The 12,124-nt window shown below is 46.2% G+C and overlaps 1 protein-coding gene across 1 annotated transcript in view; it reads left to right on the forward strand.

Annotated features, from left to right (window-relative positions):
• The window catches only part of LOC139377059 (uncharacterized), a 129,731-nt gene that overhangs the window by 56,341 nt on the left and 61,266 nt on the right, over positions 1-12,124 (forward strand). The window contains exon 3 of the mRNA XM_071120108.1: positions 11,079-11,373. Coding sequence (XP_070976209.1) covers positions 11,079-11,373 — 295 coding nt within the window. The remainder of the gene's footprint in view (positions 1-11,078; positions 11,374-12,124) is intronic.

Here is a 12,124-nt window from a genome sequence, read left to right on the forward strand (position 1 = left end):
AAGGCTGGGCAAGTACAAAAGCCTGCACACCAACTCCTGGACCAGAGTTGAAGAGCCCCAAGTTCTGAACTGTCCTAATTCAACCCTAACATGAAGTAACATTAATGCTCTTCATGTACACTGGTGGTACTATCCCATTGTCCTCAGCTGCTGCAGAGTTTGTTTTGTATGTGTCGTAAACCTTTCAATTGGAATTGATTTACAGCAGACCAGTCTACTGTGGTGCCCTCCAATCCTCATGAAGACTTAGATGAATCAATGAGGCACTGAGGCTCAACAAAACCCCTTCATCCATATGGGCCCCTGGGACCAGTCATGACTAGCACCAACATGTACACACACCAATGGGAATTGACATCTTCATTCAAATGAATGTGCTCAGTTTTTCATTACATCATTGATCCCGAAGGCAGCAGTAAAAGTTTTCTCTCATTTCAGACCAGGTCAGGACCTGTCAATTCTTCTCCCTCGTGGCCAGCAGTCCAGTAGGCCCGGTGGAATGATATTTCAACCAGGTTGATTTACATGTACATTTTAGTCATTTAGCAGACACTTTTATCCAGAGCGATTTACAGGAGCAATTAGGGTTAAGTGCCTTGCTCAAGGTCACATCGATAGATTTTTCACTTAGTTGGGTCGGGGATTCGAACCAGTGATCTTTCGGGTTACTGGCCCGACGCTCTGAACCTCTAGGCTACCTGCTGCCCTTGATACATCTTACGAACATAGATTTATCACGACTACATTAACCACCTCAAAATACTACCAGGGGCTGTATTTCTCCCCCTTCGCTCTGGTAATTCATTATAGCAATCGTGTAGCCGACTCATCCTGCTCCATTGGTTTCCAAAGACTACTGTGGATGTGACTTAGGCCATGTTGGCTGGACATGAGCATACCCAAGCTCTCGCTGTACTTAACCTTAGAGTTGCACTGTGTTGGTACGCTGCTGTGTAAGATGGCTAATGTATAAGTCACTGTGGCCAGTTTGCTGAGTAAATGAATAGTAAGGATTCTGTGTGAGTGCCTGCGGGCTGTCAGACAGCACTGAGGGAAAAAGAGAGAGGGGGGAAGAAGCCCCGCTCTGTGGGAAATGTCTCCCTGTCTGCAGATCCTATTTTACAAACGCTTAGGCCAAATTGCTTCACGGTTTATATCTAGCTGTACAGACTGTCAGGCAGGGGCCCTCTCCGACTGAGACCGGAGTCTGTAAGTAGCCTACTGACTATTAGGGAATGCTTAATATGGGCACCTCAATCAGGCCTTCCAGGACATGATGTATGATGGATGACAAATTGCCCAAATTGATACAGAACGGGCAAGGACAGAATGCCAGAGCTGAATGTCCAGCGGTACAGATGGCCAGCATTGTAAGTCATTAGTTCCAATATGCTCTGGTGAGCAGGTATTTACGCCTGCAGATTGTATTGAGCTCTATGAGGAAACACAGCCAGACCACACACGCGCCATATGATATCGCTGACACATGGAGTCCTCCCAGAACACCAATTGTGTGTGTTTTCGTGTGTGTGTGTGTGTGTGTGCCTGTGTGTGTCATTCATTTCAGAGTGTATCAGAGCTGTACATACATGCATAATGCTTTCATACATCTTAATACGTATGAATGTATCACCTTCCTACTCTGGCCCAGTATAGGCTACAGGCTGTACAGGCTTCAGGCTCAGCTGCAACACACTGAAGATCAATGGGGACATGATGCTTTGCGTCTCCTTAATTAGAGAGATGTTCATGGTCTGATGATGGAGACTGTGATGACGGATATACTGTATAGACTGCCGGTGCTTGTGCCAGATGCGTTGCAGTTCATGGTTTTAGCCGTCAAAGACACACACACACACACACACACACACACACACACACACACACACACACACACACACACACACACACACACACACACACATACTGTACACACACATACTGTACACACACACACACACACGCACACACAAACAGACAGACATGTACGCAAACACACACACACATATTACTATATATTGCTATATACAGGAGGATCTGAAATGACTGACACCCTTGATAAACATGAGCAAAAAAATACTGCATAAAATAAATCTTTCAAATACTGAGCTATATTGTATGCTCAAAGAAATTGGCAAATTATACTATTTATACGATTTTGTTTAACAAGTAATACTTTTTTTCTCTCAAAAAGTTAGGGGTCAAAATGATTGTGAAGATAACAGCACTTGGAGAACACATTGGGAGTAATCATAGACTATTTCTCCATACAGAATCCTTCCTAATCCTTGATATCCTTCGTCTGTGCTTATGTACTGCCCTCTTCAATTCAAACCACAGGTTTTCAATGGGTTTCAAGTCCGGAGAGTGAAATAGCCATTGCAAAATGTTTATTTTGTGGCCAATTAACCATTTCTTTGTGGATTTTGAAGTGTGCTTGCGGTTATTGTCCACCTGGAAGATCCAATTAAGGCCAATTTTCAGCCTCCTAGCAGAGAAATCCAGGTTTTTGTCCACCTGGAAGATCCAATTAAGGCCATGTTTCAGCCTCCTAGCAGAGTAATCCAGGTTTTTGTCCACCTGGAAGATCCAATTAAGGCCATTTTTCAGCCTCCTAGCAGAGAAATCCAGGTTATTGTCCACCTGGAAGATCCAATTAAGGCCATGTTTCAGCCTCCTAGCAGAGAAATCCAGGTTATTGTCCACCTGGAAGATCCAATTAAGGCCATGTTTCAGCCTCCTAACAGAGAAATCCAGGTTATTTTCCACATGGAAGATCCAATTAAGGCCATGTTTCAGCCTCCTAGCAGAGAAATCCAGGTTATTGTCCACCTGGAAGATCCAATTAAGGCCATGTTTCAGCCTCCTAACAGAGAAATCCAGGTTATTTTCCACCTGGAAGATCCAATTAAGGCCATGTTTCAGCCTCCTAGCAGAGAAATCCAAGTTTTTGTCCTGTTACTGGATAAAGTTCATGAGCAAAATGGCCCCATAACATCAACGATCCACCTCCTTAATTTACAGTAGGTATGGGGTCCTTTTGTGTTTATGCATTGTCATTTTGACACCAAACCCACCTCCATGACCAAAGAGCTCTATTTTGATGTCATCTGATCAAAGCACCTGTTCCAATCCAAGTGCCAATGCAGTTTAGCAAACTCCAGGTGTTTACATTTGTTGGATGACGTGAAAACAGAGCTCTTTGGCCACGCACGCCAGTGGTGGGTTTGGCGTCGAAAACGAGATAGTGCCTCTTAAACAAAATCTCTTTCTATGAGCAATTGTATTAGGATAAAATAATATAATTTCCCTTTTTTTCCCCGAGCATTCAATAATGCTCAGTATTTGAATCTTCTTCTTTTTATTTACACTGTCATTTTTTTGCCCATCTTTATCAAGGGAGTCAATCATTTCAGACCCCACATATATAACTCATGCCCTAAACATTGATTGTTGTAACATTAAACATGGTTAACGCCGCAGTACCTTGAGGACAGAAAGTCTGTACACAGCACAGCGCTGGATGTCTATGTGCATCTGGTGGAGCCAGCATCTCAGCCATGTGATAATGATGGATTTCATGGACGTTGTCATCACATGTTCCATAATGGGGTTTTTAAGATTCTAACAGTGCCAAGGGGGAAACAGAGTACTGACAGAATGCAGAGTGGATAGGCGTGCAGCAAAGGTTTGTGTTTGCCTCGGTGGTGCTCGAGTGAACTCTAACACTGCTCTCCTCTCTCTGTGGGAGCCTCACTAAGCTGAAATGGCATTTCAAAAGTATTTATTTGCTGAGCCCAGTGCATATTCTATCTACGCTGCCTGAGCTGTCGTTCACCTGCATGACTCAAAACCCTCTAGCTGTCTGGAGGGCGTCATTGTTAAACCAGGGGCGAAATAGGAGATGGTCTGGTTAGATTTGATCAGTATTTATATGATCCCTGTCCCCCAAAACAACCTACCTAGATCATAATACTCTCCATGCACACACAACACTCTGAACTGATCTGTCTGTAAAAAAAAAACATTATATTAAAAGGGATCTTCATGAACACACTCTGAATCTTTATCTAATTGGATTTGTATAACATTTCTGCATTTCCATAAGATGAGAACCAATCAGGATTGAGAGAGGCGTTTTTTTAAGTGCATTATATGTCGATGGCGGTAGTAGTGTTTGATATGTCTTGTGAGGGCAGGGGGTAGTAGTCTTTGTTGTGTTGGCGGTGGTATTTGGTGGCTGTCGCGGGGGGTTTCGCAGGGCTGTGTGGTTCTCTGGAACTCAGTGTTTCACAGCTCTTTGTTCATTGGCTCCTTGGCCGTGAGCGGGGGACCATCTCCTCCTTGTCCCTTAAATGGAGACCAACATGTTGGTTTAACTCAGCAGCCGCTGTGCACTCAAGACGCACGCCTGCACTCGCACGCACGCACGCACACAAATAGGCCACAAATGCCCCTACAAAGTCACGAAACACAATTATACGCATGTACAAGGAGCTCATTATGCGCAAAGTGCGAGGAAAAGAAAGAGAGAAAGCAGGGGAGTTAAAGAGAAGAGGAGCTCGTAGGGGGGCAACATTTACAGCACGCACCTGCTGGCAGGAAGCTCATCAATAATAATCCTAAAATGTCTCATTCCAAACTGCTTTGTGTTTTCTTTACGTTTCCTCTCTCACTGGGAATGTCATTTAGCCTCGGGGCTGAAGCACAGCAGGGGCGAGAGAGCAATTAGAGACAGAGGAGGAAGATGGAGGGAGGGAGAGAGAGTGATAGGCGAGAGAGATAAAGGAGGCAGGAAGGGAGCGAGAGAAGGAAAGAGAGGCGGGGGGGGGGGGGGGGGGATAAAGGGCCGGTGGAATGGGACTGGGGCGAAGACCGATTTGGAGACCAGAAAGGGTCAAATGGAGGGATGGAGAGAGGGGAAAGGAGGGATGGAGAGAGGGGAAAGGAGGGATGGAGAGAGGGGAAAGGAGGGATGGAGAGAGGGGAAAGGAGGGATGGAGAGAGGGGAATGGAGGGATGGAGAGAGGGGAAAGGAGGGATGGAGAGGGGAATGGAGGGATGGAGAGAGGGGAAAGGAGGGATGGAGAGAGGGGAAAGGAGGGATGGAGAGAGGGGAATGGAGGGATGGAGAGAGGGGAATGGAGGGATGGAGAGAGGGGAAAGGAGGGATGGAGAGAGGGGAAAGGAGGGATGGAGAGAGGGGAAAGGAGGGATGGAGAGAGGGAAAGGAGGGATGGAGAGAGGGGAATGGAGGGATGGAGAGAGGGGAATGGAGGGATGAAGAGAGGGGAAAGGAGGGATGGAGAGAGGGGAAAGGAGGGATGGAGAGAAGGAGGAAACGGGGGAAGTGTTTAAGCAGAGAGGATAATGCAGAGAGGATAATGCAGAGAGGGAAAAATTAGGGAAGAAAGGGTGTAAAGGTTAATGGCGTACAACTAACAGAGCGGAAGAGCACGTGAGGATAAAAGAAAGGAGCGGAGGCACGTTCTAGAGTTGACCTCACAGTCTATCAACCCTACTCAGCCAGACAGAGAGGGTGGAGACCAGAGGAGAGAGGCTGTAAAGGAGGAAAAGTAAGGAAAGAGGAAGAGGCAGCGTGCATGGCGAGAATAAAGGAAGGAGGCAGGGGAGAGGGAGTGGAGCAAACGAGAGAGAGAGAGAGAGTGTGGTTTAATATTAAAAAACCCCGTGGAGAGCAAATTCAAACAACTTCTGTGCTGAGTGGGAGCGGAGAGAGAGGGGAGCGTGTGAGAGAGAAAGGGAGAGAGCGTGAGGAGAAACTGTGGAGTCTATTAAAGGTGAAATTCAAAAGCGTACAAAAGCCTGCCTTTCTCTACCTTTGTTCTGCTCTCCTTTCTCTTTTTATAGCCTGTGTTTAATCTCAGAATAATGTCGAGCAAATTTGCAAAGTGAGTGTATGAATTTAAAGCATTACCATAGCTAAGTCTCTAATGTTGAGAAGGGAGTATTTTACCTGGAGAAACTCACAATGATACCCGTCATGGTGTACCACCATTCTACCCCAAGATAACCCACTGATTACATACATTTCAACCGGGACCAGAATTTACGTACCATTAACATGTACAGTATGAAATATACATAAAGCACATGTATAGAATATAACGTACAGTAAGATATGCATGGAGGTGAAATAGTGACTTAACTATACAAGCATGTGATATGGTTTGTTAAACAGGTGAGCCATGTTATTATACAGTTGAACCCACATTAGGGTTAATTGTGCTATTATGGAACTAAAAGCATATTCAGGTTAAACTCAGCGATTTGATCAAATTAAACACACCGCGTGGGTAAAGCCGTGATTATATGAAGTGAAGGCCCTAGCTGGGGTGAACTCCTGATTATGCCTGGCCCGGTGTGAGTGCAGCTCGTGACCTTGAGCCAATATTTATTCACTGGCCTCTGAGCTGAGAGTGAGACTGCATGGCCATCCGCTCCACTTCCCCCAGTGGCCCTGAAGGAGGCCAGTGAGTTGGGTCGGGTCGGAGGGGAGGGATAGGGCACTGTGCCCATCTCTCTACGCACGCACACACACACGCACGCACACACACACACACGCACACACACGCACGCGCACAAGCATGGGTGCATAACCAACATACAGATCCACACTTGCTCATTTGCTGTACATGCAATGCAAAAATACACAAATGCACCCAATGCACACAAACAGATTCATGCAGAATTATTGGGAAAACATTCAAACAGTGCTTGAAGACCCATTTCTTTCTATTCCCCTCTGCTCTCTCTAAAATCCCATTGGCAAGGAGCAGTCCTCTTGGCAGTGGCACGCGGTGGCATATATGTGGGCGATTTGCCCTTTAAATGTACAGACGTGAATTACAGTAGGCCTCCGGTGGCCTTTTCCCACGTTGCCACTTGCCCTCCTGCTAAAAATATGATGTGGAGTATACATCATCAGAATGGGCATTGGGCGATAAAAAACCATCTGCACTGAGCACCACACGGTTCTCTCTCATATATCAGCTGATTATGATAATCAAAAGCAGGATTTGCGTAGTCTAGAGCTAAAAGCTCAAATCAGTTTTGTTGTGAATAAACTATCATGATGGCAGGGAATAATAACAGTATGTATAAAGAGGCTTGTGGTGATAAGGTCTGGTAATAATACTGATGAATAATAAATGTTGGCCAAAGTGGGGTGGGGGGTGGGGGGGAGGGGGGGGCGGCATGTTGCTGCAAAACCACTAACACAGGACTGAATTAGATCACAACAGACCAGGACAAACTGTCCACAACACAACCACATTATATAAATACTCCAATACAGGCCAAAAACAAGGCTTGAATCAATCTGGCTCACTAAGCACACGATTGACCCGTACCTGCTGTTCTGTTGACACTTAGAGAGAAAGATCAGAAAGAAACCAGACCCCCAAAAATTACAGAAGCCAAGTGTAAATCCGGTGAGGGGAGTTTCCTTGGTATTTTTACTGAACCCAAATCTATGGTGTGATTGTATGAGGCCGTAGGGGGGGGGGGGGGGGGTTGTGGCTAAGTAACAGACCAGAGCTCTACCCCTCTGGGCCAGCTGGTTATCTGGAGTATCCAGCTGGGATAAAGCGTCCGATGATGATCAGACTCTCTCTCACAGCATCTCGTCTCATAGTGTTGACTTTAATTATGTGTCACTGGGTAGATTAGGCCTCTTCTCTCTTGGCCCCTGTCATGGCTCCAGAGCCCTGGCCCGCACTCAGCTGTTTCCTCAGGCTGCAGGTGCTGGGGGGAGGGGGGATAGAAAGGGTAGAAGGGGGCTGGGGAAGGCTCACAATCCCGGCCCTGGGGCCTGCCAGCTGGAGGGTGATCTGGGGTGAAGACCCATCTGACCCTCTGTCATTAGACAAGTGTCTTTAAGATTAGTTCTCTGGCCAGCCAGGCCACGCAACACACTGGAGCAGGAGCACTGTGTTTCATTTCTGGCATAGTTACACTTTGATGTGTCCTGCAAGGGTAAGAAAGACACACTGAGAGGCTGTCTAAAACATGGCTCCGAGCACATTCTGTATTTAGCCACAAGGCTAGTTTATAAAGTTGGCTCTGAAGTGAAGTTGTTGCTGGCCACATCCCAAATTGATACCGTGCCCTTCTCCCCTATGCCCTTGTTGACTCCCCCCCGAGGACACGAAAGGAGTGGGTTGGTATGAACGGCACGGAAACAGCCCTAGACGTCTAGACACTTGGTATACATCGATCATGGGACCCTGGCTCTTTGAAGTCATGATGTGTACAGTGGTAGTCCACCAAACAGTGCACGAGGAGACCATTCTCCACAATGCAGTTGAAGATCTAGGCATATTCTCCCTCACGCTGTCTCCAAAGCCTTTGATTGTTCTCCCTGGTGTGATGGGGATTGAACCTCCCACTACAGTAGTCCCTGTGTGGTGGAATGGTGCCTCGAGTCCCCCGTGCCACTGGAGGCTATTGCTCTTTTCCTTGAGTCAACACCACCCCCCCCCAGAATGTGTGCTGAGGAAAACATATTCATTAGCCTAATGCGCAGATGCAAAGTGGATTTTCTTACTTCTTGTGTTTTTATGATTTATTGTGAGGCAGAAATGTGATATTGAGTATACGGCTATAAGTTATTTAAGTGATTTAGAGGTTGACACGGAGTGCTTTTTCTGTGGTTTATGATGTATGGTTATTGCAAAAATGTGAAATTGAGTATATGAGTATAAGCATATTACCTTATCATAATATAAGTAATTTAAGTGATTTAGGGGTCTGGGAGCCAAGGTTTGCATACACAGTAGCAGGCGCCTCAGTCAGTACTGCCACTGCTGAAGTCCGAGTCTGATTACTCTGGCAGGTGATACTGTGGTGAGTTTGGTGATTTCTCTGATGTGGTCCGTGGATGACTTGTTTTTTTATTTTCTTTCAATGGATTTGATGAAGCAGCTGGCTGTTTTGGGCTCTTACAGTGGAAGTCAAAGGGCGTTATTGGTCGGGGTGAATGTCAATAGGTACGTGTACTACATGATAGCGTTGTTGTTGTTGGACTGTAATGTTAGATGAGATCATTCATCTATGCTGTTATTGGTTGAAGGAAAGGTATGTGAGTTAACGGGAGTCCATATAAAGCTAATGGTTAATGTTATGAAGACAGGTTAGATGGTGTTATGGAGGGCCCAGTGTTGTACCATATACAGTGCTGTGTGTTGAACAGTGGCGGACAGGTTAGATGGTGTTATGGAGGGCCCAGTGTTGTACCAAATAATGCTGTGTGTTGAACAGTGGCGGACAGGTTAGATGGTGTTATGGAGGGCCCAGTGTTGTACCATATACAGTGCTGTGTGTTGATCAGTGACGGCCAGGTTAGAGGGCACATCTTGAGAGGACTCTTCTCCTCACCTCCCGGGCCAGAGATTGGCCGGCCTTTTGTCATCACAGACACCACTCACTGTGGTAATGATGGCAGGAGCTTCATTAAGGGCCTCGTTAAGTCCCCTCGTTAAGCCACGTCGTTAAGGCCGTTAACGACCCCTTCGTTAAGAACCCTGAATGTGTTTAGTTTTGTGAGTGTGAAACCTTCACTTCTGGTGGTCTTGACCAGCTGAGTGTGCCGCACAGGAGGCTGGTGGCATCTTAATTGGGGAGGACGGGCTCGTGGTATTGGCTGGAGCGGAACGGATGGAGCGGTATCAAATACATCAAACACATGGTTTCCATGTGTTTGACAGCCATTCCATATGCTCCCGTTCCAGCCATTATTACGAGCCGTCCTCCCCTCAGCAGCCTCCCCTGGTGTGCAGACCAGGCGGGCCAACCCAAAACATCCAGGATGAAGATAGAAGTACTCCAAGTTAAGATCCCCCAAATAACTAATACCGGATGTACTGCAAGGGCAGTATCCGTGACAACCTTAAAGGACCCCAAGGCCAGCTGCCATGTGGTGACTCAGGTCTATTTGCGGGTCTCAATCCGGCACCCTTCCCACAAAATGGATTTACTGCCTGCCAATTTATTTGTAGACATTGTAATTGACATAGAATGAATTAGTAATTCCTGGAATAGTACTAGGAGTGTTACCCTCTGCAGTGAAATCATGTTGTGGAAGGAGGAATTATCAAATATACGGAAACATAATGCATATAGAATTGTTCAGCTCAACTTTGCAGACAGTGGAAACTTAGAAAAAGGTTATATTTGGTTTACAGGCGCAAACAGTCTTGTCAACATCCATGTGAATTGTTTACCTCCTGGGAGGTCATACATCTATACAATTGTTCTCCTTGAAATGGGATTCTGTAAAACCTAATGAATATTTAGAATCAGAGTATCCATTTTCATTTCGTTTAGCAAATGTGCTTAGCTGTTGCCGCGCAACGGTGCTTCCAAGCGCTCCCCACTCGCACTTTTCTCACAATGTCACACTTTTTTGGAGTAGGGGCTAATTTTGTGCTCTTTTATCAGGGTTCCTATTCCGTCCACGTTTGAGCGGTAATGAGAATGAATGCTGATGTGTGGAGTGCATCCCCTGAGCAGGGCCAGGCAAACCGTTGAGGGGGAGATGGAGGGCCTATTCTGCTATTACCCCGCTCCGCTTGAGAGAGCCCCAGCCACCAACCAGCCAGGGCTGATCCAATAAGCCAGCAGCAGTCAGAATCAATACAGCGTGTACCCCTGCCACACCTGGTCCTCCTCAATAGTTGGGGAATAATTGATTAGGCCTCAACTTAGTATCTGCTAAATTCCTACTTTCACTCATTGTTGCAACGGTATAGAACTGTATTTCACAGTTTGATGAGCTTTCAGAGACAACTGTTTGTGAGAATAGCAGGCCTAGCTGAGCTGGTACATCATTATGGATATTGAGATTATGATTATCCTAGTTCATGGCCATTGCCCCATGGATGGATCGGAATAGATGTGTTCCGGTGTTCTCGTCCTCAGACAAACTCATGTCCTCAAGCACTGTGTATAATCCCCTTTATTTCTCTTGGATGCGTTCTCCTTTATTTTCTAGCTTGTGTTAACCCCTCTTGCTCTCTCTACATCATTCTCTCTCTCCTTCTACCTCTCTCTCTCAGCTGCACACTGACATGGACCGAGGTGATGGACGCACCAAGTACGTGCTGAGGGGCGAGGGGGCGGGGGCGGTGTTTGTGATTGACGAGAAGACGGGCAACATCCATGTCACCAAGCCCCTGGACCGCGAGGAAAAGGACGAGTACCGCCTCATCGCCACAGCAACCGACCGGCAGACCGACCGGGCCCTGGAGCCCTCGTCCACATTCATCATCAGAGTGCAGGACATCAACGACAACCCACCTCTGTTTGAGGAAGGGCCCTACAGCGCCACGGTGCCTGAGATGGCCAACATAGGTACTGCATGGGGAGCCGTTGTCTTTTTTAATTTGCTTCCTTTAATAATCATTTGAAAATGTTGATGTGTGCTTGCTTTTCAAAGCTTGGTCTCCAGATTGAGTTGTTCAGTCAATCATGGCTTCAGTATTTACCCGGGATTCAATATTTACCAAGTTGTTTTTCAAAATGCACGGTGGGTTGCTGCGAGACTAGCACATAGTGGCGCCGTGAGAGTCTTATCAAAGAGCTGTTACATAAAACTGGTAATATCTTCCACCGTCAATGCCACAGTGGTGATGGAATTGGATAATGATAGTAGTCACACTGACACCACGTCAGCCTGCTGAAGAGATTGGTTGAGATATCTTTCATCATCTCCTTTCACTATGAATCGAGATTGAGTTTGCCTCCCCTAATTGCTCCAAACACATTGTGTCATATGAATTTCAGCCCTAAGCCTAGTTTTAAGTGGATACACGGATTTGATTTCTACCACTACTTTAGCATTACAGTATTTCACATGGAAATAATCCACTATGGTATTCACACAGTAGCCGTTCACTGGTAATACATCTCAGTCTGAATGCATCATCACTCCAAATTGTGACTGTGTTTTAGCAGGCTGCATATCAATAGGTTTCTCTCTCTCTTGTGCTTGTTCCGTCAAACCCACCAGTCAAACTTGTTTGATCTGTCTATCTGATCATTCTTGTACTGCCGCGTGCATCAAAACAATCGCTCCTCTCGCCCTTCCTTTCTCTCTCCATCT

The sequence above is a fragment of the Oncorhynchus clarkii genome, chromosome 20 (genome assembly GCF_045791955.1).
Source record: "Oncorhynchus clarkii lewisi isolate Uvic-CL-2024 chromosome 20, UVic_Ocla_1.0, whole genome shotgun sequence".
Taxonomy (NCBI): Eukaryota; Metazoa; Chordata; class Actinopteri; order Salmoniformes; family Salmonidae; genus Oncorhynchus; species Oncorhynchus clarkii.